The 27609-nt window shown below is 49.4% G+C and overlaps 11 protein-coding genes across 11 annotated transcripts; 5 read left to right on the forward strand and 6 right to left on the reverse strand.

Annotated features, from left to right (window-relative positions):
* Positions 1-294: 294 nt before the first annotated feature.
* Positions 295-2162, reverse strand: GIQ15_00789 (alpha-1,2-mannosyltransferase alg-11; the record flags this gene model as incomplete). The annotated part of the gene is made up of 3 exons (XM_033548206.1): positions 295-1539; positions 1592-1727; positions 1810-2162. The coding sequence occupies 3 exons, from the start codon at positions 2160-2162 to the stop codon at positions 295-297; spliced, it is 1734 nt and encodes a 577-aa protein (XP_033409157.1).
* A 379-nt stretch (positions 2163-2541) lies between these two features.
* Positions 2542-3564, forward strand: GIQ15_00790 (inner membrane protein COX18; the record flags this gene model as incomplete). The annotated part of the gene is made up of 1 exon (XM_033548207.1): positions 2542-3564. The coding sequence occupies one exon, from the start codon at positions 2542-2544 to the stop codon at positions 3562-3564; it is 1023 nt and encodes a 340-aa protein (XP_033409158.1).
* An 861-nt stretch (positions 3565-4425) lies between these two features.
* On the reverse strand, positions 4426-6358 carry GIQ15_00791 (uncharacterized protein; the record flags this gene model as incomplete). The annotated part of the gene is made up of 3 exons (XM_033548208.1): positions 4426-4537; positions 4595-5605; positions 5667-6358. The coding sequence occupies 3 exons, from the start codon at positions 6356-6358 to the stop codon at positions 4426-4428; spliced, it is 1815 nt and encodes a 604-aa protein (XP_033409159.1).
* A 301-nt stretch (positions 6359-6659) lies between these two features.
* GIQ15_00792 (Nulp1-pending protein) lies at positions 6660-10468 on the forward strand (the record flags this gene model as incomplete). The annotated part of the gene is made up of 7 exons (XM_033548209.1): positions 6660-7533; positions 7596-7775; positions 8205-8818; positions 9458-10038; positions 10095-10144; positions 10205-10263; positions 10316-10468. 7 exons carry the CDS (start codon positions 6660-6662, stop codon positions 10466-10468), a joined length of 2511 nt encoding a protein of 836 aa, XP_033409160.1.
* Positions 10469-10823: 355 nt separating this feature from the next.
* On the reverse strand, positions 10824-11451 carry GIQ15_00793 (60S acidic ribosomal protein P1; the record flags this gene model as incomplete). The annotated part of the gene is made up of 4 exons (XM_033548210.1): positions 10824-10870; positions 10962-11103; positions 11194-11271; positions 11383-11451. The coding sequence occupies 4 exons, from the start codon at positions 11449-11451 to the stop codon at positions 10824-10826; spliced, it is 336 nt and encodes a 111-aa protein (XP_033409161.1).
* A 457-nt stretch (positions 11452-11908) lies between these two features.
* GIQ15_00794 (uncharacterized protein) lies at positions 11909-13677 on the forward strand (the record flags this gene model as incomplete). The annotated part of the gene is made up of 8 exons (XM_033548211.1): positions 11909-12125; positions 12262-12289; positions 12348-12372; positions 12427-12705; positions 12783-12949; positions 13001-13071; positions 13404-13462; positions 13519-13677. The coding sequence occupies 8 exons, from the start codon at positions 11909-11911 to the stop codon at positions 13675-13677; spliced, it is 1005 nt and encodes a 334-aa protein (XP_033409162.1).
* A 500-nt stretch (positions 13678-14177) lies between these two features.
* GIQ15_00795 (aconitate hydratase) lies at positions 14178-16645 on the forward strand (the record flags this gene model as incomplete). Its single annotated transcript, XM_033548212.1, has 2 exons — positions 14178-14222; positions 14282-16645. 2 exons carry the CDS (start codon positions 14178-14180, stop codon positions 16643-16645), a joined length of 2409 nt encoding a protein of 802 aa, XP_033409163.1.
* A 742-nt stretch (positions 16646-17387) lies between these two features.
* GIQ15_00796 (importin subunit beta-3) lies at positions 17388-21193 on the reverse strand (the record flags this gene model as incomplete). The annotated part of the gene is made up of 8 exons (XM_033548213.1): positions 17388-17595; positions 17662-18967; positions 19027-19098; positions 19154-19841; positions 19898-20329; positions 20385-20560; positions 20665-20887; positions 21011-21193. 8 exons carry the CDS (start codon positions 21191-21193, stop codon positions 17388-17390), a joined length of 3288 nt encoding a protein of 1095 aa, XP_033409164.1.
* Positions 21194-22023: 830 nt separating this feature from the next.
* Positions 22024-24238, reverse strand: GIQ15_00797 (CBS/PB1 domain-containing protein; the record flags this gene model as incomplete). Its single annotated transcript, XM_033548214.1, has 4 exons — positions 22024-22857; positions 22913-23007; positions 23069-23942; positions 24056-24238. The coding sequence occupies 4 exons, from the start codon at positions 24236-24238 to the stop codon at positions 22024-22026; spliced, it is 1986 nt and encodes a 661-aa protein (XP_033409165.1).
* Positions 24239-24693: 455 nt separating this feature from the next.
* On the forward strand, positions 24694-25426 carry GIQ15_00798 (40S ribosomal protein S26; the record flags this gene model as incomplete). The annotated part of the gene is made up of 4 exons (XM_033548215.1): positions 24694-24716; positions 24850-24977; positions 25097-25199; positions 25288-25426. The coding sequence occupies 4 exons, from the start codon at positions 24694-24696 to the stop codon at positions 25424-25426; spliced, it is 393 nt and encodes a 130-aa protein (XP_033409166.1).
* A 418-nt stretch (positions 25427-25844) lies between these two features.
* Positions 25845-26981, reverse strand: GIQ15_00799 (leucine Rich Repeat domain-containing protein; the record flags this gene model as incomplete). Its single annotated transcript, XM_033548216.1, has 1 exon — positions 25845-26981. The coding sequence occupies one exon, from the start codon at positions 26979-26981 to the stop codon at positions 25845-25847; it is 1137 nt and encodes a 378-aa protein (XP_033409167.1).
* Positions 26982-27609: the final 628 nt, after the last annotated feature.

Below are 27609 nucleotides of genomic sequence, written 5' to 3' on the forward strand. Positions count from 1 at the left end.
CATAGATGAGTGAAGTCTTATTAATGCGATCTATCAGCGAGTTAGCCAATGGAAACTACTCAGACATGGCCGGGCTGAACAATATTTATGCTAACATCAAAACGTTACTGGCTCCCTTGACGGCCGGGGGGGGAGGCCCGTCCATACCGTGGGGGTGCATTCATCTTGGTTCTTTCTTTGGACCCTCTGTCCTTCATGCCATATGTGCCTAATTGGCCTCCTCGGTCAAAGGGAGATGCAGAGAGGTGCAGAGAGGTACAGAGATGCAGAGATACAGAGACAGTGGACTGAGCCCTATGCACTGGTGCGCTTTACCTGGAGCTCAACCAGCTTCTCCATCTCACAGAGCCATTTCTTCTCAAACTGCTGCCCGGAGAACCTCTGCGCGGACTTCCTTGCCCGTAGTCTCATAGCAAGCTTCTCTTCCTCAGGCAGAGCCAACGCAGCCTCAAAGGCGGCTGCAAACTCGACCTCTGTCGTGGCGTGGAACCCAGTGGCTCCTTCGTCATCCAAGTCTACAACGATATCTTGCTTTGGGCCGCCGGAGTCATGCACTACACTGATCAGACCAGCGGCCTGGTATTCCACCACTCCAATACCAAAATGCTCGTTCCACATGGCATTTACGCCAATGGATGACTTTCTGAGATTTTCTATGACGGTGGGCCAGTTGGCATCGCATAGAAAAGTGGTGTTGTCGCGGATCCTTAATTCGTGGGCTAGCAGACGGAGGTTGTAGATGTGAGTTTCATCGGAGGTTTGGTGGCGGACCGAACCTATCAGGATGAGCTGGGGCGAACGGGAGGAGTTGCCGTCACTCTCGCTGTCAGCCTTGGGGTCCTTGCTCCCTCTGCTCTCTGCTGTGGCATTATATTGTTTTAGGAACCGTGCAAAGGCGTGAAGAATAAGTTGGTGATTCTTCTCCGGACGGAACTGAGCTATGTAAAGGATGGCTGGCTGTCGAACCTCTCGCTCGCTCTTGAGATCGATCTTTATCGTCTCCAGCTCGGATACCGCAACGGGAGGGAAGACTACGCTAGCGGCTTGATATTGAATCCCTCGCTTACGTCTCGCCGGTAGCCAGAGGCTCTGGATATGTGCGGACGTCCACGACGAATTGCACATAACGACGTCGATTGTGGACCCTACCCAGCCGTATAGTTGTGCAAACGCATGCCAATAGCGTTTCTTCGCCACACCTTTCCATCCCTTTCCTGCCCCTGAATTCAGACCCTTTGAGCCGGATGCGTCGTCTAGCGACTCCAGCATGTCGGTCGAAATGGTAGGGTAATGCACGTACGACCCGGTGGGTACCTCTGGAAAGAGATAATGTGACAATGCCGAGGCAAAGGCGTAGCCCATTGTATCGATAAATATATCGGGAACGAGAAGGGTGAATGCATCGTATGCGACTATCAGCGACCCTATCGATTGTCCGAGGAGCGTAAAATGCGGCCATGTGCTACTTAATACGTATCTCCGCGTAGATAGATACAGAAACACAACTGTAGGAGGGTGTAGCTGGATGTTAAATCGTCTCTACTTGACGTTAGCTGATTGCCGTAGGGAAAGGGTCTCGGATAACCCCCACCTCTATATTCTTCAGCATTGTTGCCTTATCCACGTCATGATCGCCTGTATATACAGCACATATCGCTTTGGGCCACCTCTTCTGAACGGCATCTACAGCCGCCCATAGTACTCGTTCACCTCCTCCGCCGGCGTTGCTGTATTATTGCGTCAGCCATACTACTCCGCAGCTGAAAGGGTACGTACCGGGTGCGGGGGAAAGATATAGGGGTGTCTCACCAGAACGGGTGGAAGAACCCTACAATACCGGCCCAGTCATTATAATTCTTCGCATCGCCACTCGATGTCGAGGAGCTGCCGCCATCCTTGTCAACGGTCTCCCAGTCTTCCTCCTCCAACCTTGACGGCTTCGAGCTAGCGGTCTGTCTAGCTCGTCGTGATCGATAGTCTTCCTCTTCCACTCGCACTCGAGCTCGGATCAACGCTCTCCTCGCCTCTGACTTTTTCTGATTGAGATATCCGAACCCCTTGAGGACTGACCGCACGATGTAGCCTGCCAGGGCGGGAGTCAAGGCAACGAGGGCAACCAGTGCCACTAGGCTTGCAACGGACGACGACACAAGGGAAATCATGGTAACGCAAGCTGCAGGCGCTGCTGATGCCAGGAAACAGATCAACTTCGGCCTACCAACCCATAACCAAAACGAATGAATTGCTATACCGGGATAGCTCCCATAGATACAAGAGCGTTTACTTTCTTTGCCTGGCCAGATAATGCTTATCAGATGTTCCAGATGAGTAAGCGAGTTCCTGTCGGGTAAACAGTGATCCCGATACCCGGTGTTTGCACTGTTTGATCTTCACTTCCAAAGCTTCAAGAACGAAAGAAGAGAAGAAAAAGAAAGAGAAGAGAGAGAAAAGGAGGATAAGGTCGCCGTTGACGTTGGTTGCTGAGTGTCAATTCGAAGACCGGCGCATTCGTTTGTTTTCTACTGTCATTACCTCTGCAAGATGTCTCTTCTTCGCCCTAACCTGGGTGTCCACGGATACAGAACGCTTAGGGGATCTCTGCTGTCTAGACACGCTTCCCTCGCGCTGCCCTCCAAACGAAGCTTCCACGCGTCGAATCCGCATCGAATAATTGATACCGCTATCTTTGCTGCCCATGATGTTATGCAGGCATTCCATTCCGCCACCGGCCTACCATGGGTGTTGTCAATTCCGCTCACAGCAATCACGGTTCGGATGTGTGTTGCTTTACCACTCCAAGTCTGGTCGGTACGGAAGGGCCAGCAAATGCAAAAGCTGAATCCGCTCGTCATCACTTGGAGCAGAGTATATCAAAAGCAAGCCATGGACAAGGCACTTATGGAAGGGAAGCCTCTCTCCCCGGCGGCTGCAGACAGCATATGGCACCGAGATCTACGGAAGAAGAAGAAGGAGCTATACAAGAGGTGGAAGATTTCCCCATGGGCAACGTATGCCGGTTTACTACAGTTCCCCATATGGCTCGCCATGATGGAGAGTCTGCGAAGAATGGTTGGAATGTCTGGAGGTCTTCTATCCATCATCCAGTCATATATCGAGAAGAGAGGAGACGGTGTGCCAATTGTTCCGGTAGAACCATCGATGGCTCTAGAAGGCGCCCTGTGGTTTCCAGATCTTCTCGCGGCCGACCCAACCCATGCTCTTCCAGTCATCCTGGCGGCTACGATGTTCACCAACGTCACCTGGGGCTGGAAGGTCAAGTCTGCAGCGGAAATCTCGAGGTTGCGCCGAGGTGAAGCACTTCAGGCGCGTGGGTTTAAGATGCTAAAGCGATTCTTGCAGGTCCTATCGATATGGCTGGCACCGACTATGATAGCCGCGGGGGCACCAGCTGGCTTGTTAATTTATTGGATCTCAAGCTCTACCTTTGCAACGCTGCAGTCACAAGTAGTTCGCCGAGTCATGAAGACCAAGGGACCACCAGAACCGTGCCGTGAAAGGAGCGTCGGGAGCATTCACAGCAAAGGGCCCTCGACATTGAAATGAAATTAAACTGGCCGACGTAATTACAATAACGCTTCGGACAGCAATCTATCAAGGAATGCTGAACCAAACCCTTGACACACTAGTCACGCCCCCCAACATTCCCACTTTATGCGCCACCTTTTCAGAATAGAGGGAGCTTACCAGGAAACATGGGGAACGTTGGCACTGATGGGTTATGGAGGGACTAGGATGGCTGCAAAGACCGAGGATATAACCTTTACAGAGGAGTCACCGTCGCGGGATTTACGCAACATAAGTCGCGAGCTTGCCCTTGCAAGTATACCTAGTCCGCATGGGAGATTAAGCACAACTGCTATCTAGCAGGACTTGCGGCTTTATCAGTGCAAATCAGCGGGACTTGTTTGCAACTGAACCAGTGATTGGAATATGGGTGCTAGGGAATCAGAATCGCTCGCTTATATGCAGCTATACATTATACGACGCCCTCCGACTATTCTGAATACGGGAATGCATACCCCTCTACCCACCTTATTGTTAATATATAAGATGTTTGTATAAGACTTGTATAGAATATATGTTAGTTCAACATGCGTTGAGTATATAATTCTATCATGCCATCAACTCGATTGAGTTGGGGTATAAGATGTGGTGCGATGATGAGAATAAACAAGAAACGTAAAGTGCATCCAAATCAGCGCAAGCAGCCCGCAGAAGATATGATTTAAGTGAAGAGCAAATAGTGCAAGCATGTAGCAAACAGTTTGAATGAAAAGAATTGGCGCCTAGGTATTGAACATAAATACGACAACCTAACCGGGTCTTAACACCATTTATACAAAGCCAAGGCATAGCATAACAGAAAGATGGCGGACGGATTGTCAGCGTGTCGAAAAAAAAATATTATAGTTTGGGTTGAATATCCTGTATCGAAGCGCTGGCGTCCTTGTTTACGCTGATTGCGCCGTTATTTTCGCCTTCACCGAAAAAGATAACCTCGACCGTTAGGTCGTCACTGTAATTAAATCATATTAGCATTAATCGGGTTATATAAAGAAAGGTTGGAACATACCGGTATCTCCTTGCGTATGGGCTGGGAAGTGTTAGAAGAGCGCAAACCAGTTCTTGGTTCTTGCCCCCTAACGCATTTCGGATCAGATGGGTTGCAGCATTCTTGTCTTCTACAACAAATCGGTTGGTGTCCTGAGGAATATCGTATTGTAGCTGGCGGATGGGCAACCGTTGGCCAGACTGTTTTTCCTTAGGCTCCATCTCGACGGGCAAGGTTCCATTAGTGCTGAACCAGCTCTTCATCCAGCCGCCCATACCCTCCTTCCCGCCAGACTTTTGATGCTCAATCCACTGGCCAACGAGTCCAACAACCTCTTCGTTACTAAGCATTTCCCACAAGCCATCCGTGGCAAGTACGAGGAAGTCGCCTTTGGTGGGGTCGACTTTAGTGGTGGTGATGATGGGCTCTGCGGTGACATAAGGGGGGGATTTCAAGAGCTGGCTAGGCGTGCGTCCAAAAAAGTGGCGTTTAATCTTGTCCTGTGTTTTTCGCTGCCACTTATACGCAGCATCGCCAAAGGCACGACTTGGTTCAAGGCCACCAAGGATTCTTCCGTTACGGACAACGTTATCTTCTCCGGGGTGTTCAGCGCGTAATCGTTTGGCTTCAGACTCCGTGCCTCCAGTTTGGTCTTCTGAGAGCGGGATAGCAGACCATTTGCCATTTGGTGATTTGCGTCCGAGGACTGCTCGCGAGTCACCAGTACAGGCAACACGCACCAGCTTTGACCTGCTATCATAAAAAGCAAGAAGAGCACAAGAACCTGAGAGAGCTGGAGCAAGGAGCTCTGCGGCAACGGTCTTCGAATTGGCCTTAACAACCTTTTCTACGCTTTCAATCACTATTTCGTGGTCAAGGCGTAGGAATCCCGTCTTGATAGCTGCATCAATCGCTTCGGGGCTAGGGAATGGGAAAGTTGGGTTCGTAGCTGCTGATTTATAAGTAGCATTAAGTTCGCGGGCAACATATGAGATTAGGGTCTGTCTCAGTTTTGCAGAAGTTGTCCACCCGCTATAACCCCATTAGTTCTATACCAGGCATGCTTCAAAGTGAGATAGGGATGTTTTCTTACGAATGGCCATCAAACACGCCCCAGAAATTCCAGTCGCTTGTCGGGGCACCGTTCTCTGTTGCAGCTACAGAGCTTGGTACCTCCACTACCTTTTCAGCATGGTCGTCTTCGATGGGATCGTTGCTGGGAAGCTGAACTACATCGTAGCGAACAACACCAGACCCTCGACCAACAAAGTACGACTCCTCATTTCGACGAAGCTTTTCTGTGGCTTGCTCGGGCGATAGCATCCCCACAACCCTCTCCCCTGAGTTATCTGTCCGTTTGGAGACTGGCTGATCAACACTCGCAGTGGTATAAAACTGGTCACTCTCCACCTGAACCCCTTGTGCTGGTCCCGAAGTTATTTGTGCATTCGATGCAGTAGGAAGTACCCCCGATGCTGTATGGATGGAGCTCGACAAAGGTGAGCTGACCCCGGAAACGGCGCTGGATTCAGCAGAACTTCCGGTGTAGGCATACCACGCTCCCGTAGCCACAAGACTGGAAGCAAAGGCTAGAGAGAGGTTTCTGAAGATCATGGAGGACTGAAGGAGGACGGTAGGACGCGGTACTGTGGTTCTGGATGTTGCAAGACCCTGGAGACCTAAGTCATGGCCGCGGGAGACGTGAGGGAGGCTGACTTTAAAACATGGCCTTCGTAGCGGATACCGACGCGCGGTTCGGAAAGCGAGGGCGACTACTCGACGCATCTGAGCATGGAATACAGGTCTGCAGGGCGATGATAGCAACTGCAGGTCGTGTTGCTTGGAGCTCTCTTCTATCTCGAGATGCTCTCACTGTTTGATATCAGGGAAGTTAGAGTTGCCGGAAAAGGATGAACGTAGTCCCGTGATAGGATATTATATAATCCAGCTGACTAACCCGATTAGTGCTCCGTCCGCCGATAAACTGATAAAGTGGTTGAACTATCAATTATTTTACATATATTCCTTCCTCCCTTCTACTACTTAAAAATAATAATCAGAGAGTCCATAAAAAGTTGTGGTGAAGATGTCGTCTAGGGCCCTGCGAAAACTACAGAAACAGAAAGAAGTTCAACAAAATTTAGATGAGCTTCAAGATGAGTCTGATGATAGCGAACCGGCTGTCCCGATATCAAGGCCGAAAATAAATGCTTTTGATTTACTAGGTGACCAGGACGAGGAAAACGGGGATGAGTCCGACGTGGAAGCTTCTGCTGCCGAAGAGAGCCAGCGGCCAGCCTCGCCAGTGGAAGTTTCAAAACCCACTACCAGCAAAAGGAAAAAGAAGAAGAGCAAGAAGCGAGCAAAGAAAGGCGCGGATCTGGCTGAGACAAAGACGCCTGACTCTGAGGCTCCTGAGGCTGATGAGATAGACCTGGCTCTTGAAGCTTTAGCTCTTAAACATCCCTTGCAGTCTGAGGACCAGAAGGTCAAACCAGGAGCGGACCTACATGACTCTATCGAACAGGATTTATGCACTCTCTTAGAGATAGACCCTAAGAAACTTGTCGCCATGAATGAAATGAAAAGACTCTTTGGAAACGCCGCTGTGGAAACCCGAGCTTCCCCATCTGAAAGCCCGTCCGGGAACAGGAGACGAGACCGGAACAGACGTGCCCTAGACCTGGGAGCTGCTCTGACTGGCCGATATAGCCCTGCAAGCCGAGGACAGGACCTTTCTGGAGTAGCGCTACGTAAAAACGTGCTTATGCAAGGAAAGGTGGAGTGGCCAAAGGCGACAAGTGGTGGGTTAGGGATGGAGATTGTCCAGAAATTTCCTGCTGGTGTGGTTGAATATGAAATAGTTCATAACACAGCTTATAAGGATGTGCAGCGACAGTTTGACATGTGTGTTGAGTCTATGCAGCCAGAGAGAATGATTGAGCTGCTTCAATATAATCGTGAGTAGCCTGAGACTGCCCCAACCTTCGACCTTAAGGCCAACTGCTTACATGACGCACAGCCTATCATATATCAACACTATTACAGGTTTCTGAGATTGCAAAACATCAGGGAGACCACGCTGTATCAGCCGACCTTTTAGAAAGAGCGTTATTCAACATTGGCCGTTCTGCCCAATCGTCCTTTGGGAATAGCTTGAAGGAAGGAAAAGCCAGGCTAGACTTCACTATAAAGGAAAACCGTGAGTTATGGCTTGCAGGGTGGAGATATATTATTAATCTGGGAATGAAGGGCACCTGGAAAACAGCTTATGAATGGACAAAATTACTTTTGAGCCTTGATCCGGATGATCCTTACTGCCTAAGCCTGATTATTGATCATGTGGCAGTACGGGCGAGAGAGCTAGAGCACTTTGCGGACTTATGTTTACACCCCAGCTTCAAAGACCGGTGGCACTCCTTTCCTAATATCCAGTGCTCTCTCGGTCTGGCATACATGCATTTAAAGAAACCCAAGGAGTGCAGAGAGGTTCTTCGTTCGGCCGTTGCTCGATACCCATGGATTTTCTGCCGGCTTACACAGGAATTGAACATTTCCCCGGTACCGAAAGCAATCTGGGGTTCACAACCACCCAGTCAAGCCCATGAATTACTCTGTGAACTGTATATAGCGCGTGCCAAGGATATATGGAATACACCTGAGGCAACCGCTCTGTTGGTTGAGGTTGCAGATTCTATCCCAGCACCGGAGACACCCCCAAAGGCACCGGAGATATCGCAGAATGTGGCACGGCACGTTATACTATCAGATATATCAGCAGTGACGTCTCATCTTCCCCGTCACTTCACAATTAGACAGATGTCTTCCTCGGATCCTCTACCGCCAAACGAGGCTGGCTTCTCCAATGTTCGCAGTGCATCCATGCTAGACGAAGTACTCCAGCTATTTGGTGCGCACGAACAAGCCCGTGGCCCAACTGGCGATCAGCACCAAGGACACATTGCTGAAGATGATGATACGGATTCGGCCGAGGAATTAGACATGGCTGGTGTTTATCTGCCCGAGTCGCAAGTAGCAGAGTGGCTCTACGGCGAAGGAGCCGATGAACTCATGGAGTTCTTCGGTGTAAATGGCGTGGATCCAGGAAACTGGGAGGACGAGGTAGACATGACGCCCATTCAGCGCTGGGTAACAAGGGTACAACGTTTGGGCAGACGAGATTGGCGTCAAGCCATTACCAATGTAGCCGCGGGACAGGGTTCATCTGCCGAAATGGTAGAGATGGTACTCAATGATGAACTAGACCGACAGAGCACGAGGTCAAGCTGATGTCTCTAGGTAGCACGTATTACTGAAGACTTGGTTGTACGAATAACAATTATAGAGTAGAGCATCTCGATGGCCACATTTAAGTGCTGTGTTTGATACTGCGTCATGTCTTGCCAGTGGTATACTAGCGCCAGGATCAGCCTTTTTGAATGTCTCGCTGATGACGCATCAAAGACAGAAACTTTTTTCTATCTCAGCCCTAATCACTGTGGTGGCGCTATGTTTTTCCTGGAGACGAGAAGACGGAAAGCCTGTGTGATTCATTGAGGCTCGCTGTTTCTCGCGGTATGCTAGGGCTGGATTATATATAAATTCGACAGGTTGTGTAGCATCGAGTCTGCTGCAGGCGGAGGATCAATAGCGTCGTCCAGTCTCATCGAGCATCTGACGCCCAACGAATAAGAAAAGATGCTCGCGGGGTTCGATTCTGTACCACTGACCTATCGAGAGGCAGCGTCAGGGATCCTGGGCTCGGTTTCTATTGCTTGTTGGATATTCCTTCTGGTTCGTTTTCTCTATCCCCTGTCTGTTTATACATGCTTGCTTTTTCAAGTGTTGCTACACCAAAATACCAACGATCTAACGTGTGTATAGGTCCCTCAATTGATCGAAAACTACAAGAATGGAAACGCCCAAGCCATATCCTTCGCTTTTATCCTCGTTTGGTTTATTGGGGACATCGCCAACCTGATAGGATCACTATGGGCTGGACTGGTTCCCGTGGTTGTCGCTATAGCCATATGGTTCTGCATTGCAGACGGAGTTCTCATATGTCAGTGCATATACTACAATGAGAAAGCCTCACAACAGACAGCAAGACGTATTTCGGGTCATTCTGACCACGATGAGGGAGATATGGCTCCTCAGCCGACAACACCCCTGCTGAATCGACGGATGAGCGAGAATCTAGGAATATCTGGCCGAAGAAGGCTGGACAGCTGCCACTCCAACCACGACCCTTTGGTAAAGATGTTGGAGGAGGATGAGCCAAGAAGCACATGGGCTAAGAATACGCTGAGTCTCTTGGGTATTTGTACCGCTGGTATTGCTGGTTGGGTGATGGCCTGGAAAACAGGAGTGTGGAAGCCAACTCCAACCATCCTCCCTGGCAACCCTGTTGAGGTGGCCGTTGGAGCTCAAGTCGTCGGATATTTCAGCGCATTATGCTATCTAGGGTGAGTCTGCGATTTTTTGGAAATACCACGGCATATATTTGCTAACAATCGTCTAGTGCGCGGATTCCGCAGATCATCAAAAATTATCGTGAGAAGTCATGCGAAGGTGAGTAACAACAAATATGCAGGTCAACTTGAGAGGTTGAAAACTGACGTTGAAGGACAGGGCTATCACTTTTATTCTTCGTATTTTCCTTACTTGGCAACGCTACTTACGGCGCAGGGGTGAGTAGTCTCCCTGGTCTTTTTCAGTTTTATCAAGCGCTGACAACTCTAGATTCTATTCCACTCGACAGAAAGGGAGTATTTTCTGAAAAGCCTGCCCTGGCTTATCGGATCACTAGGTACCATGGCCGAAGATGTGTTGATATTTGTGCAGTTCCGAATATACGCAGTGCCAGAAGAGTCATCTTCGTCGGCAATAGTTTAGCGTCAATGTATATATTTATCCGTTTCCTTTCTCAGGTCTACTCCAGGCCCCAAAAAAAGCCGTGTTTGGGAGATGCATTGACATATCCAAGGCGATGGCGCACATTTCACATTTATTTTTGAATTAATCTGGCAGCTGGGAATTTTTTTTTCATCACGACATGACACATGGTAAAATCGATGAAAAAGACAATATCTCTCATTCAGAAGGTATTTGCGCCACCCAATGACTGGTTTCTATTAAAAGATTCCGACCCGGCAGTAGGTAGCACGACCGTTCCCGCAAGCGCCTCGTGTTGTGCATCCATCTTTTGTGAATATGGGTACAAGGGAAAAAAAGAGTCGTAAGAAGCCGCTTAATCGAAAAGACCGAAGCCCATGTCCTCGTCGGACTCTTCGGCCTCTATATCATGGGAAAATATACGTTAGTGAAACTGAATACCAGGATGACTCCGGAGGAAGCAGCTTGAAGCCAGGATGATATTATCACGTACCCTCGGCCTTCTCTTCTTCAGCTGGGGCAGCGTCGGCAGCGGCAGCACCGCCGGTAGCAGCAGCAGCGCCACCGGCTGGGGCAGCACCACCACCGGAGCCAACGTTGACTAGGAGGTCCTTCAAGTTCTTGCCATCAAGAGCCTTTATTCCGCATAGAAAGTTCCAATTAGCATCCTATCCCATCATCCACGCACACTCGTGTGGTTTTCGATATGGTTGCATCTAATATACCTTGGAGAAGAGGGAGGTCCAGATGGGCTCGACATCGGTCATGCCAGCAGCCTTGAGGATGGACTGGAGTTTGTCGGACTAGGAGATTACACCGTCAGCCAAAACGTTCGTGCCTGGTTATGTATATAATATTTGACTGCCAAACGCGGCGCAATCAAGAAGAGGTGGAATATCCGGGTCTGCGCTCACAGTGATCTCGATATCCTCATCGGCGAGGATAAGGGCCGCGTAGGAGACGGCAAGCTCGGCGGAAGACATTGTGCAAGGGATATCCGACGGATGCGAAACTATCTCTGTTGAGGATTGAAGGTCGTCGATGCGATGTTGAAGCCAGCGAACTTCCTTCAAAGTTGTTTTCTGTGTGCAAACTTAGCTCGCTTACCGGGTCACGGGACTGGCCCGTGCGTCCATCTTCTGAACTCAAGTCACGTGGTAATCCCTCCAAATGCAAACAAGACAAACAAAACAAACAACAGGTAACAACATACAAACAAGACAAACAAGTTGGATGGGGTGCAAACATGCCCGTGTTGGCCCCGCCAATTGGAGATACAGGAGCGACTTTGGGATGCCAGAAGGAAAAAAAGCCGGCGGAGGGCGTTTTACTTGATGCATGCAGTATACATAGTCGAACAGCAGCAGCAGCGGAGCCAGCATCTAGAACCACCTCTGCCATACCTGATACGCCCGGAGACCCGAGGACGCAGTTGCAAGCATGGCTGATTCCCCCGCCGTCTTCGCTCCGGTTGACCCGAACGAGCAGCCCATACTCGAGCGGCTGGTGACTATACGGGATGGTCTAGTGCTCATTAAACAGGATAAATCTACATACGTCAAGTCTCATGATGTTATTCCCTTCTATGACCAGGCCATTGAGCAGGTACAGTTATTGAATCAGCTCCGCTCTGGCCGAAAGATAGCTCAAAACAGAGGTCAGTATCCGGCTCTGCGTTGCCAGTCTGATATTGCCGTCAAGAGAGCCACTTTTGGAACTAATATTTTTGATGACACTAGTTGATAATGTTTTGGATGATTGCTTTCAATTAATTTCGTTATTATTTCTTACAGTTGGGAAGAACAACGAGGCGCCGGCAGTGTATGTATATTCGAGATCCATCCTAATGTAAACAACGGCTAACCCACTTATTTACTAGGTATTCCATGGTTTCTACAATTAAGGTAATGATAAGATACATACCCTCCTACCGAGACAGTCGTTAACAGGTTATTCAGCGTCTACTGGACCACCTTAAAGAGGCAGCATTTTTCAGCCAGAAGGATCTCGATTCAATAAGCGGAACACTCGATGGCGTGGAAAGCAACATCAAACGCGGACAAGATACATACTCGCCGCATCTACTGAAGCTTTTAGAGACCCGGCTGGAGACCTGTCGTTCTCAGTTAGCAGAGTTGCAGCATGAGCTTTCCTTACTCTCTCCCGAACTCACCCCAACACATGAAACCCTCGTCTCCATATTAAGATCTACCTCTGCGGCGAATACACGATCCAAGGTATGGGATTGAAATTATACCTCTGTGACGGTGATTCTCTATATGTTTTTGTTTTATACTTCTAACATCATATCTAGTTCTCGGCTTCGGAGGTACTTGGTTTCAAAGACCAGCTAAATGGGATCAAGTCAAAAATGGTGGACGGCAATTTTGTTGCTGCTGATGGATCCATCCCGGCTGGTCAAGAACTAGTGAAAGGCCTTCTAGAAAAATGCTTTAGATGGTCCGATATCGTACTTGAACGGTAAGATGCGTGTTTATTGCCAACCAAGGTGTCTTGCTAACGCTCACATAGACAAGGAAAAGTCAACGAAGATTTCTTGAACTACTATAATCAACTTATTGAGATTAGGAATCAACTTGATCGTTTGTCCATGACACATGCATGGTCACTACGTGAATCAGACCTCTATATGTATCAAAGGAAATTAAACAAGATCGATGAGTGCCGAGTTGATGGGAATTTTTTGGATTCATCTGGGAAGCCAGCAGATCTTCATGCGCAACGGGTAGGGATTTCATTCCAGTGAAGCCTTCTTTTGACCGAGGAATTATACTAATGCAGCTATAGACTCTACTATATCTCATTCGACGGAGTTATGCATTAATATATGGTCTCCTTGTTTCTTCCGAGCCAGTGTCTGAAGCTCTATTACCAATATATAATCAACTGCAGACGTTGAGGAAATGTTTAATAGAGGTTAAGGAATCAGGAGGCGTCTCGAATGCCAGGGAGCTCTATCCATATAGCATGAAGGTGAGTTAGCTACCTCTGGTTGTAAGCGGTGGCAAGGGTACTAACTACCTGAACAGCTCAACTCTATCGACAACATGCGAGTCGAAGGCAAGTTTTATATTGGTACCGATCTCCCCGAGGGCCAAGGGGGCGTCAATGAGCTTCTCGCAGAATGTTATGACCTCTGCTATGACCTACGAGCGGATGCTGAGGAGGCAACCCCGCCGCAGCCGTGATGAAGCGAAAGAGGGAAACCATTTGATTCGCATTGGACAGGTTAGAATCATAACATGATACCACCAGATCATCCCATGTTAGTCTTTAGGTGTTGGGTTACGAGTTGATATGACCTTTTTTTTTTGTCTTCGTCTATGCCGTGTATGATGATCAATTTCTCCCCCTTTGAAAAGCAGTTGGAACATGTTTGCAAAACTCAAGCTATCCCAGGGCCCGACTTCACCTGGACATCCCTAATATATCCACATACTTCACATACATACTCCGTAGACGAGTGCTTGATCTTTTCTCGTCGAACAAAATAATAATAAATGAAGCTCTTCGACTTAAAAAAAAAAGCGCCCGATGTCGGGATGGACTATGTTTTAGACTTTTAGCTACATCCAGCCAATAGTGTGCGAGATAAAGAAAAGTATTCGGGCAAGGAGGATAAATTGCGATCTTGCACCCCTCGACAATCGCCATAAGTAAACCGTATAATCTGTCCGAGGAGGCCATCATGGCGACGCAGATTCTCCGTCAGCGTTGCGCAGCTGGGTCTACGGTACGTCCATCGTCCAATTGCCTCTCCTTGAAGAGCTATCGCTAACCCTGCAGTTACAGCTCACGCGATCGCCTCTCAGGCGCTCTGGGCTATGGTCTCGCGGCCTAGCTACAGTCACATCCTCATCTACAGCTTCCTCTCGCTCTCCGCCATATCCCAAGATCCTCAGCAAATTAAACGAGGTTAGGAGGGTGCTGGGCGCGTCGAGACCGTTGACTCTCGCCGAGAAGAACCTATACTCCCATCTCGACAATGTTGAAGAGTCACTCCTCACGGATACGCAGAATGGCAAGCAAATACGAGGCCAGGCCAACTTGAAGCTCAAGCCAGACAGAGTTGCTATGCAAGATGCTTCTGCACAGATGGCCCTTCTACAATTCATGTCCTGTGGTCTCCCGTCGACAGCAGTACCGGCTAGCATCCACTGTGACCATATGATCGTGGGAGAGAAAGGTGCTGATGTCGACCTTCCAGCGTCCATTAAGGGGAACAAAGAGGTCTTTGACTTTCTAGAGTCCGCTGCAAAGAAGTATGGAATCGAATTCTGGCCTCCGGGTGCTGGAATCATCCACCAGACTGTGTTAGAAAACTATGCTGCACCTGGGCTGTTGATGCTGGGAACCGACAGCCATACACCCAACGGCGGTGGTTTGGGTGCCATTGCCATTGGCGTTGGCGGTGCTGATGCAGTTGATGCTCTCGTAGATGCTCCTTGGGAGCTCAAGGCTCCTAAGATTCTAGGTGTACGCCTTGAAGGCGCTCTCAGCGGCTGGGCATCTCCAAAGGACATCATTCTTCACCTTGCGGGCAAGCTTACCGTCCGTGGTGGAACTGGATTCATTATTGAATATCACGGCCCAGGCGTGGAAACGCTCAGCTGCACTGGATTAGCTACTATTTGTAACATGGGCGCAGAAGTTGGTGCTACTACATCACTCTTCCCATTCTCGCCCAGCATGATACCATATCTACAAGCTACGGACCGTGCCGAAATAGCCAAATCTGCATCGGAAATCGCATCCTCTGGGCCCCAGAACCTGCTTCGAGCGGACCCAGGTGCCGAATACGACCAGCTTATAACCATTGACCTGTCCTCTCTGGAGCCACATATTAATGGGCCCTTCACCCCGGACCTTTCCGTGCCACTTTCAGCTTTTGCTGATACGGTTCGTGAAAAGAAATGGCCGGAGACTTTTGGTGCTGGCTTGATTGGCAGTTGTACCAACAGCTCTTACGAGGACATGACCCGTTCGGAGGACCTTGTCAAGCAAGCTACCGCAGCCGGGCTCCGTCCAAAGGCTGATTTCTTCATCACTCCTGGAAGCGAGCAAATTCGAGCAACTCTAGAGCGAGATCAAACTCTATCCACATTTTCTTCTGCTGGCGGTACCGTACTTGCAAATGCCTGTGGCCCATGTATCGGGCAATGGAAACGTACAGATGGAGTGAAGAAGGGTGAATCGAACGCTATCCTTACATCCTACAACCGGAACTTCCGAGGTCGAAATGATGGTAACACTGCAACGATGAACTTTCTCGCCTCTCCAGAGATCGTTACGGCCATGTCCTATGCTGGATCGACTACCTTTAACCCGATGACTGACTCCTTAACCACCCCTGGCGGCGAGTCATTCAAATTCCGTGCTCCCGTAGGCTCTGACCTTCCTTCGGCCGGGTTTGCCGCTGGAAACCCAGACTTCCAACCCTCCACTGCTACCCCAGACCCATCCGCTGAGGTTGTAGTATCTCCTACATCCGATCGTCTCGCTCTCCTTGAACCATTTGAGCCATTCCCAACTAAGGACCTTTCCTCTCTTCGTGTCCTCTATAAAGTCAAGGGCCAGTGTACTACCGATACCATCTCTGCAGCTGGACCATGGCTTAAGTATAAAGGTCATCTCCCTAATATCTCAGCCAACACCCTGATTGGGGCCATCAATGCTGCTACAGGCGAAACCAACGTTGCCTACGATCTTGACGGCAAGACCTATTCCATTCCAGAACTGGCTGAGAAATGGAAGAATGAAGGCAGCCAGTGGCTCGTTGTGGCTGAAGATAACTACGGAGAAGGAAGTGCACGAGAACACGCCGCATTGCAGCCTCGATACCTAGGCGGAAGAATAATCGTTGCGAAATCCTTTGCCAGAATCCACGAAACAAACCTGAAGAAACAAGGTGTTGTGCCGTTGACATTCAAGGACAAGGCTGATTACGATAAGATCGATGCTTGTGATGAGGTCGCTACTGTCGGCCTTTGGGATCTACTGAACAACGGTGGTCAAGGTGAGGTCACCCTGAAAGCGACCAAGAAATCTAACGGACAGACTATCGACATTCCTGTTAAGCATACATTGAGCAAGGACCAATGTGGCTTCATCCTCGCTGGAAGCGCGTTGAACCTTCTTGCAGCCAAATCCCGATAGAGATATTGGATTATTTATTTCATTCCAAATTGTATTGATTTTTGCGCTTGTATTGGCAAAGGTATACCAGTTTCGGCATTTTTGTTATATCTCGTTGCTTGTTGGTTATAGAAGGGATTTTAAGCTCCCGTGGAAGGATATACCTAAGTTTTCCTTAAAAATATCAACTATTTCTACCCCAGGCTTCCCAAATATGATAACCTTGAGAGTGAAAACTGTCCGTCTTGTCACACGAGTGGATAGTCCATAGGAGCAGACGGAGGCAACTACCACTGCGATTTTGTTCAGTCAGGGCTCCAATATCTACCACCACTCCCCCTTGAGGCAAGAGAATTTCAGATAGTGGTAAATACACCATCCTCGCATATAGAGTGATGTTCACTACAATAAAACTCGTGGAGTGAATAAGGGGGGGGGAGGTGATTATGTCATTCATCGCATTTCTTTAATTTCCTAGTTAAACGTGTGGCCATATGAGGTGTTCGTAGAGGAAGGAAATGATCATATAATGCCGTTGAAGGAGTCAATGAAGAAACAAAGGAAACAGAACAGGACATAGAAAGGTAAAGACACTTTGCTTTCTATCTAAGATTATGAAATCAAGAGTGCACAATGACACATTTTTAAAGGCTTTAGTGTTGATGATATCCGGTAATCGGTGGGGTAAAAGGGGACAATGATGGTGCAAAATGGGGAATAACATGAATGGGGGTAAAGTTGAAAGGTATCAAAAGCCGTATCTTCATTGGAAGTGTCTGCGAACCGCGAGCTGATTCTCTGGGCGGACAATGTTGAGGATCTGGTCAGCATTCACGCCAGTCGCAGCCACTAACTGTTTCGCTGCCTCCACAACCTTGCTGCATATGTTGCCTTGGAGGGTCTCGGCCTCCAGCGCTTGGACAATAGATGTGAATACCTTCTCAGCCTTTGCGAGAACAGAAGGATTTCGCCTAAGAACATAGTAGTTAGATTCATTGCTCACAGCGAAAAGATAATCCGAGGACTAGGGAACTCACTGGTCAATAAGTTGGGCAAGGAAAGCATATGCGTAAGGAGCGGCTTCCTCGTCATTTTCGATTGGCAGAGTATCAATCCAATTGTCCACTACTTCCTGAGGGTTGGGAACTTTGCTGGAGTTGAAGTGTAAAATCTTAGCTATACTGGCAGAACCGTTTTCAGTAGCAAAAACTTGGTCCTCCGACCTAGCATCAGCAAAGCGGGTTACGGCGAATAACATTGGAACACTAGCGGCGGCGAACTCGCTCCACGCTTCTCCACCCTTCTGGGCAGCAACTCCAACACCATAAGCGGCGGCCTGGCGGTTGGATGGGTTCTCATCTTGCATGCCGTCGATCAATGGCTTGAGGATGTGGTCCTTGTAGTTCCACGACTGGTCGCCGCAGAATTCAAGAACATCATCCATGATGCAGAGGACCCACTGTCGCTGTGTGGGGTCTTCGCTGGTGACAAAGGAGTTATAGAATGGGAGCAACTGTTCCCAGGCGGGCAGGAATGCTGGACCATGGTTTTTGAAGATAGTGTGGAAAGCCTTGTTCATGTCGCTTAGGAGGTTCTGGTCCTCTTCCATCTCATAGTCAAATGAGAAGGCATCCTCTTCGGGATCATCAAGCTCGGCCTTGTCTTCGAGGCGTTTCTGTACTCTCTTCTGGTAATCTTCAAGAGCGCTCTTAGAAGCTTCGATGAATGCCTGCATGTGCTGAGGAGTAAGACAGTTTCTGCCCGCAACCTCCACAGATTCATAGAAGCATTGGAACATTTCTGCAAGGGTGTCAATGGAAGGCTCCGCAGTAAGGATCTCGATGATCTTAACCAAGGTAGTAGACCACATTTGTTGGAATTCTGCGGACTGTTCGTTATGAGATTTCTTGTAGGAGTTCAAAAGACGGGGGATAAGTTTAGCGGAGGACACCCGAACGGGGTCGTGGAAGAAGAAAGCCAGGCCGGGGATGGCAATCTCCTCCAAAGTTTTAACCACATATGGCTCAAAGGCACCCTCGAGGACTTGGGCGTAGATTGTGATCAACTCGATGGCAGTGTTCTTGTCCTCGAGCGTGCTGGTTCGGATGCCGATGATCTTATCCTTGAATGGGAGCAGCTCCCAGTTGTGGTCTTGCTCAACGTCTCGAAGGCTCTCATCATTCTCCAAAATTTGGACATCTGCGTTGGAAGCAGCAACCTGAAGCAATGGAGGCATAACAGCAGGAAGATATGGAATAAATGCGAGCCCTAACACTCGGCACATGCGACCCCAGCAGTGAAGGAGATAGGAGGATTGAGGGTCATCTGGCTCGGTAATGTTTTCTATCCAGATAGTTTAGTAGGCGGCGGTTGGTGGACAGACAGAGTTATCAGGGACTTACGCTGAATGTGGCCAAGCAACTGAACCAAATCAATGGCATCCGAACCCATCTTCTCCTTGCCAACAGCCAATGCTAAAGGGATATTAGTCTCAATTATTCAAGTAGTGTTAGGAAAGTCAAAACAAACCAATGAGAGTCGCGCATTCCATGGCTTTCGCACGCACAACAAGGTACTCCTTGGATTGTTCTTCCTTGAGGACGTTGAACAAAAGGGGCATCAACGTGTCATAGAACTGGCCAAAAGCGGCCTCTGCTGAGTCTGCAATGGTGGCAATGGTGGAGAGAGCCTGCTCCTGCACATATCTCTTGGGGTTGCGGAGAAGCTGGAGGAGGTTTTGCAGGAGGTCTGGAAGATATGGCTCGAGGACAGCGCGCTCTGCCTCTTCACAGAAGTTCACCAAAGCAGCGGCAGCATGTGCCTGAACGCGAGGGTGTTCTGAGACGAGAACTGGGATAATGCTGCCGAGAACAATAGAGTGGTATTTCTCTTGCATAGTGCCAGCAAAATCGGTACTCATCTGGCCTAAGGCATTGCATCCGGCGAAGCGAACTCTAGGATGAGGGTCCTGGAGGGCTGGAATGACCAGGGCGAGAACTTGGTCGAGCTCACCGATCATCAGATCACGGCATCCTTCGGAGATTGCTGAAATGGCCATGAGAGCAGCGTGTCTGTGGCGCCATGATGTGGACGACATCATTCTCGGGATCCAGTTAAAGGTAATGGGAAGGATAATCTGTCCTCCCAACTTATTGGCGAGTCGGTCCATGCACTGTTCACCAGCAACGTGGTTCTTATCACTTTCCTCCAGGTCAAGCTGAGTTAAGATGTTAGTGCGGTGGTATGAGTAAAGCAGTAACATAAACCACTTACATCCTCGGATGCTCCCCATTCAGACGCATCGTCGTCGTCCTGGCCGACGTCGGTCATCAAGTTAAGGCACTGGGTAACCATTTCTTGTGCATAGGTGGGATCCTTCTTGCACATGGATGGCGCATAGTCGGCAAAAGTAGCCATGAGTTCAAGAGCGTTCTGCCTGACTTGTTCAGACAGGTCCGCATCTCCGATAACGCTGGCACTAAATTTCACGAGCTTGTTGAAGAGACCCTTGAACATTTTGGGGTTGACTTCCGCAAGTTCCATCAGGGCAACAAATGCCTTGGACAGCTCCTCACTCTGATCTCCCTCCCTCAATGGTGGGATCGTGTTCAGTAGTTCAGGGACGACTCCGAAGAACTTGGCTTGCGTCTTCTTGCTGATTGATCGGAAGAACGATGCAAATGCTTCCATTGCAGAGATGCGGACCTGTAACTCGAGTCAGATGGGTTAACTTCATGGGAATACGGCCATTTGTACATACGGAAACGTGATCGTCCTGGAATCCCTTTGAGAAGACTTCCTGGACCATGTCCTCATGCTGCTTCTCTATAATCGTTGGGGTAGCGGCAAATATACGGAATGCAGTCTCGCGGAGACCACTAACTGGAGATTGGCTAGCCTGGAAGAGGAGGCCTAGAAGTTCTGGCCATGGTTCTCCTGAATTCCCGGTAATTAACACCAAATATCGACCTTAAATAACGTAGTCCAACCCTGTGTATCCCGCAATTGCAAAGGCAATAGCCGAAGTGCGGAGAGCTTACCTTGGTCTGAGTATTGAGACGCGATTTCTGCTACTGCGTCTCCAATCTTATTCCGGACAGGGGCGAAACTCTCAACGCTCAAAGCCTCGAGCAACTTCTGTCGAACAGCCACTCGTTGGTCGTGGAGAAGACTGAAGAAGAGCTCTCTGGGGTCGCCAGTGGTCGGGTTTTTTATCGATTTGGCTGACATACGTCGGAAAAGCACGGCGGCAAATGACCGTGTCTAGGAATATTGCAGAGAATCAGCACCTTCAACCTCGTTCGAGATAGATCGCGTGGAGAACGGTCCAGCCATGTCGTCGCAGGCTCGATGTAATCGTCGTCGTCGTGGTTAAAGTGTACTCACATTTGTATCCTCGGACGCCTGTATCTGTTCTGCCAGGCCCATCAACAACACGTCTGGACGGCCCTGAACCCACTCATTGTTCAACTGCTCCTCTGCCTGGGTCCGAACATTATTATCGGCAGACGAAAGGGCCAGTAACAGCTGCGACAGCGCCGTGTGAACTTCCTGTGGTAGAACCGACATCCTGCTTCTGTTTATCACGCCCGATAAGAGACTGATACGACTATCCAATCAACCGTGCTCGCACAGGTCGCCAGGCCACCAGAATAAACAAGTCTAGCTTCTGTCTCCCTCTCCTGATTGTCAAAGGAAAGGCTGGCTAATCGCGCTGGTCGAGGAGAGGCGAGCGTATTGCTGTTGTGTCGAAATCGGGGTGGTCGCGATCCCTGACGTTGTGGCCAGTCTTGGTGGGCGTTTAGGTGAGAGGGGTGACGGGCAACGCCCTATTGTCCTTTCAAGCAGCCACCACACGTCCTGGTCGGGCGTTTTTGAGTGCTAACGGGAGCTCAAGTGCAGCGACAGCACGAACCGAGCGATGTTTGCGTTCGGCAGCGGACGTGGAGGAGTGAGGGCGAAGGGGTGCGAGGTGGGATGTTGGTGGGTGGTTTAACTAATGATTTTCTGCGTTGAAGCCAAAATTCGTTTTTATTTTTTCTTTTGGTGTTTTTTTTTGTTATCTTCGGGGCTAGTCCTAAATAGTCGATATGCGCCGTTTGATTGGTTTGCTGTCAACAAACTGCTATATATTAAAGGAATATAGGAAGGAGAATCTATTTTCATCTAGCTAGAGGTTCGTGGAATTACAAGGGGGATATCTTAAATATTGTGCGTGCTAAAAGTCCAGGTGCTAGAGTAACAGGTGGTAAACGGCCAAGGAAAGAAGAGGTCAAGCGATATACTACCAGCGTAGTATCCAAGAGGCAGGAAATCTTTGGTCAAAGGAAATGTACTGGTAGCTGTGACAGGGGGGGGTAAAAGAAAAATCCTATAGCATCGGCAATGGTGGGGAGGTTCTATCGTCTACCTGCGCGGCTCAACACAAAGACACCGACAATGACGGCAGCAAGAGTGACAATAGCACCGGGTAGGATGAGCTCGTTCGGAATACCGTTGATGAGCTGTTGGTCAGTCGACGGCTGGACTTGAGACTGAGTCAGGGTCCTGGGTCTACTGGCGAATTCTTCCCTATGGGCGTTCTCTTCCTCGGCCGCAACGGTGACAGACTCAGGCGGGGAGACGGCCTTGGCTGCGGCTACTGGCTCGGGCTCCTTGGTAAGCACTGGCGTAGAGTCCGGGCTGTGGACAAATAGGTCAACCTTGTCTCGGTTTGCCTTGCGTGCAATTGTAATAGCATCGACAAGATCTTGGTCAGCGGTGATGGAAACGGTGTCTCCCTCACTGTCCAAGTAACTCATGGCGAATCCGGTGTTGCTTAGCTTTCCATCCTCAACGACAGCTAGGCCGCCGATGCTCTCGACCTCGGCTCCAAGTTTGGACGCCACGTTCTGGACCAGTTCCGCAATGCCAGCGGATGGGTCAACGTGGAGGCGGTGAACACGACCGCTTGGGGCCTTGAATTTGAATGGGAAAGAAGGATCAACTTTCTCTTCTACCGGTTGACGTTCCTGTATTTCAGAGACAGGCGCATCTTCCCCTCCGTGATGAGAGGCGGAGTCGTTGGGAAGAACGCTATCAACGGTGTGGCCTCTGTGGTCTGGGCTCAACAGGGATCGGTGAGGGTGCGATGGCTGACTGCCAGATACCATCGAATCTGACTCGTTGTCCATCGAAAGCCAGAACTTGTTCCAGGCAGGGCCCTCGCTTTCGTTGGTTTGGATCGTGTTGATCTAACACGCGTTAACTAGCCTGAACTCCCTAGGTAAAGATATGAATAAAACTAACCTGTTCCAGCGTAGCATAGGTCAACTTGAGGACGTCAACCATTCCCACAATCTCACCAGCTTCGTTCATAACTGGAAGGTTGAGGTAGTGTCCATCTATGCACGGTCGTTAGATTTTATCACTCATGCACAGGTTAAGAGGAAGTATATGACTTACCGTGCATCTTTCTGAGAGCAGCCTGGATGCTCATGTCCGTAGGAGCAAAGTCCGGGTGGGGAGTCATGACCCGGACAACGCTACAGGTGGTTGGGTCAAGGCCGGGGGCGATAACTCTGAGGACGACGTCCTTGCTAGTAAAGATACCGGTGATCGATCCTTGGTCTTGGACCAAGAGCGCAGTCGTATGGTTCTCCTTCATCAACGCAGCAGCCTCCTTGACGGATGTGCGCACGGACACAGTAGTAGGGGGCAATCCATTAAGCACAGACTCGAGCGTTGGCCCGGACATTTTCGATCTTAATGCCTCCACGTACTGTATAATTTGCTGGGGTTGAGAAGAGCCTAGCTCAGACTGGACACCCTCGAGAGCGTCATATAATTTGCGGGAGGAGCTGTATGCACGTTCAAGCTTCTCCATCGCATCATAAAAACATTTGGTGATATCTAGAATACCGGAAATGTCTTGGTTCTCATCCATGACAGGGAGATGTCGGAATCCTTTGCGAACCATGAGGTCGAGAGCATCGGTGGCGCTCGTATCAGTTCGGGCACAGAGCGGGTTCTTCGTCATGATTTCGGCAATTGTCACATCCCTGGCGCGAATGCCAGCACCGACAACTCGGTATGCCAAATCCTTTGCGGTGAAAATACCGGCAATACGGTCGTCATCGTCCGTCACAAGAACGCAGTCCTCCCTCTTCGCGGCCATCAATCGCGCAGCCTCGGAAACGGTGGTGTTTGGCTTGATCTGTAAAGCTTGGCTAGGCTTCAGGGCGAGAACGGTGCCTGGAGGAGCCTTCCGGGTGTGCCGTGCCTTTGAAGGGTTAAACTTCTTCTTGCTGAGGTCCGCCTCCATCTTCTTCCTAATGGCCTGTTCGTACATCATTTAGTAGATTGCACCAGAATATACACACATAATCATTCCCCTTGTCCCTCTATCATCCCCCCCAGGAGGGACACGGAAGACGGCAGATGGTAGTATACCTCATCACGTTTAGATTGCTTCTGTCTGCTCGAGCTTAATGTAGAGCTTGCTCCCACGTCGGAAGAGACATTTGGAGGAATTGGCAATTCGACCTTTCGAGGGATGGCCGATGAGTTAGGGTCAAAGGGGAGCTGGCCCCGACCCATGGTCCGGCTACGGATGGTACCACCAGTTGTCGACATCTTGGAAAAGTAAAAGGGAAGATCTATGAAGGAGAAGAGGCAAAAAGTAGACTTCGCCCGCCGCTTGACCGTGGTACGAGAGCAATGATCCCGGCTGCGACAAACGGACTACAAGGAGGTTTCCCTGAGGCCAAAATCGACGCTTGAAGTTCCCGTTTTTTTTGTTTTCAAAAGGGTAGGAGCACGGACTCAGTCACGGGACCAAAGTCACATGAGTACTGCTTGGTCATATCTTAGTCATGTCTTACTCATATCTTATTCATCAAAAACGTGACTCGCTTAGCCCTCAGCCCACAAGAAGAAGTCTGGGATAGCTTGAAAGAGGGCGAAAGAAGAGAGCGAGATCTCGACAACGACGAACACCTCAGCACCACCTCACCATCCTCCCTCGCTCCGGTTAACTGCCTGTCCCTTGGCTTGCGCAATCGCGAAAGCCAACCACACCGTTATTCAAAATGGTTAAGAAGCGAGCGTCCAAGTGCGTTGAAACTCCCCGAATCTAGAGCATCCGGCTATCCAGATATCGAACTTTCCCTCTGGCTTCGGCTTCAGCGTGGAAACAGCCTGTCTTAGCTGCGCGATGAAAAACTGACGTGTTTCTGTTCTTGTAGCGGACGTAACAAGAAGGGCCGTGGCCACGTTAAGCCAATTCGTTGCTCCAACTGCTCGAGATGTACCCCCAAGGACAAGGCCATCAAGAGATTCACCATCCGCAACATGGTTGAGTCCGCCGCCGTCAGTACGTTACAATCGTCTCCGAATCCCCCGGTGGCTCCCCGAGCGCTCCAACCGAACCCCGAGTGATGTCGAAATGGAAATATCGAAATATACAATGCTAATGTGCTGGAATAACTATAGGCGATATCTCTGACGCCTCCGTCTTCACCAAATACGCCGTCCCAAAGATGTACCTGAAGCTCCAATACTGTGTTTCTTGCGCCATCCACGGAAAGATTGTCCGGTATGCATATCACACATCCACGATGGATCCTGCGAACCGAATATGATTGTGGAGGAAAATGGCTGATGATATCTTTTCAACTATACAGTGTCCGATCCCGAGAAGGCCGCCGCAACCGTGCCCCACCACCAAGACTGCGATTCAACAAGGACTCCAACAAGAAGTTGAACCCCCAGCAGGCCGCTGCTACCGCCAAGACCGCTCAAGCTGCTACCGCTAAGGTATAGATAGAGGATGTGAGATCTTTTTAATACCTTTTAACGTCGGAGGAGTGCAAAATGGGGAACGGAGGATCTAGCAGCTATCCTCCCTCTTTTTTTCAAACAATCAGCATGTTCATGGCGGTGGGAAGTCCAAAAATTACGATTGAGCTGCGGCGAATGTGTGAAATATCCCGGCATGAAATGACTTTGTTTTAATTATTAAATTTTTTTTAAACAATTGGCCGGATAACGTTTGTACCCAACACAAACTCCCCGATGTTGATAAGATATTAAATTGGCCAATACAGGTAAAACTGTTTTTGTCCAAACATTACCTTTTTATATCCATGTTGGACATGCCAAAAACCGCTCTAAAGCCCCGTTAAAGGGAGAGTATATACAGAAAGGTGTGTTTGAGTTGTTGACATGTGCAAAGTCAAGCTTAGAGAGGGTTCCTGAGAATCTTTACCTCCCCTTCCCAGTGGCCATCAGCAGTCAGTAGCCTGCTTCTTCCATCCTGGGCCCTTTTATTATGTCCATCTCGTTTCTCTCTTCGGAATGCTGCCAGCGCTGCTACTAAATCCACCATCCGTGCTGGTGGTAATTCATCTGAGTTCAGGGGTGACCGTGGCCCCTGGGGACGAAGCCCATTCTTACTTTCTTCTTCCTCGCCAAAGAAACTAAAGTCATTTGCGGCGGCTGCCCATAGATTCTCAGTGTCTAGATCCCCGGTGCTTGATTTAAACACGTCTCGTTGGTAATAGCTCGCTGGAGCCCAAGTTGGTAACGATTCTGGCCGGTTAGGGTTCCCAGTAGGCGTTATTTCTAAAACGATTCTACTGAGGGCGAAGAGTTCCTTCGCATGTTGTTGTACTGCTTTGGCGCGGTATTGGCCTGGGGGGAGGGAATAATTGGACTGGGCTTGCAATGAGGCAAGAAGCGACTCGTCAGCGCAAGCAGAGATGAAGCGAGTGAGCGAAGATATGATGGGAGAAGACGGGGGAACTGATGCTGGTATGTCTGTGAGAACTAGTGTTTGAAGATAGGCGACGTTGGAAGGGTGAAGATCTGGGTGGTCATCCATATTATTGCTGTTTGCCTTGCAGAATGTTGGTCGTTTGTCAAGGAGCGCTTGAATCATTTCTTCCGATGATTCATTTTCCTCGGCGAGCAGACTTTCTAGGGTATTCTTGGACGTCACGCCCTCCGTGACCACAGAATGATGTACTTTGAGGTACCTAAGACCTTGCACAGCTGGACTCCTGAATATTGGTATAAGTTTATCCCGTTCAAGAGGCGTTGCTCCAGCGTCGAAAACATTTAACCTCCTTGTTTGCAGCAAACTTATCAGTCCGTCAGAAGAGAAGTTGTTACCTGCGATATATAGATGCGTTACACCAACATGTGGGAGCTCCTCCAGTGCAGACCGGCCGGTGAGTGGTTTTGTAAAGAGCCGCAAAAGATGATCGTCAAGTTGGTCACTCTCAATAGAATTTGCCAGTAAGGCACCTGTCAGGGGGCCAAAGTGTTCGTTTGCACGATGAGCACTTTGGCTCTCGTCATATGGCAGGAAGCACATTTGAACTAGCAGACTAAGCGCTCGATCGGTTAATAGATTGTTTCGAACATCAAGCAGGCGGACACGGGTTTGGATAGCTCTAACCAGAACCTCCATGTCATTATCCCGTAGCCCAATACCTCGTAGTTTCAATATCTGTAAATCCCGCAAACGGTTCAGGGTAAACAGAACTCCAGAGTCTCTTGCGGCAGTGGTATAAGATAGGTCAAGGAACACCAGCTTTGGGAGGCATTTCAACCCTTCGGCTAGTCCAACAGATGTCGCATTCAGCTCGCGTCCAGCTAGGAGGAGCCGGAGATTATACCTCCCGCCTTTCCCCAATTCGACAAGAGACCTATGATCGAAGAACGGGAGCCTCGAAGCAAGTAGGGACTGTAGATTGGGGAGATATTCTAGTAATTCATGCAGCCATGTCGATGGCGGCTCACCATATATCTCTGACAAAGCAGACGGTAAATGCAAGGTATGCGTAAGTTGCCGAACGCATAGTCGAGATATGTTTAATACTCTCCTAAACCGTGTCAAGGCGACTTTTCGGATGAACATAAATGTTACTACCTCATGATGGTAGGGGGGAGATGGTATGCCCACCGTAAACAGCATCATCTCTAGTTCCAAAGTGTGATGC

The sequence above is a fragment of the Arthroderma uncinatum genome (genome assembly GCF_011692745.1).
Source record: "Arthroderma uncinatum strain CBS 119779 chromosome Unknown scaffold1, whole genome shotgun sequence".
NCBI lineage: Eukaryota > Fungi > Ascomycota > Eurotiomycetes > Onygenales > Arthrodermataceae > Arthroderma > Arthroderma uncinatum.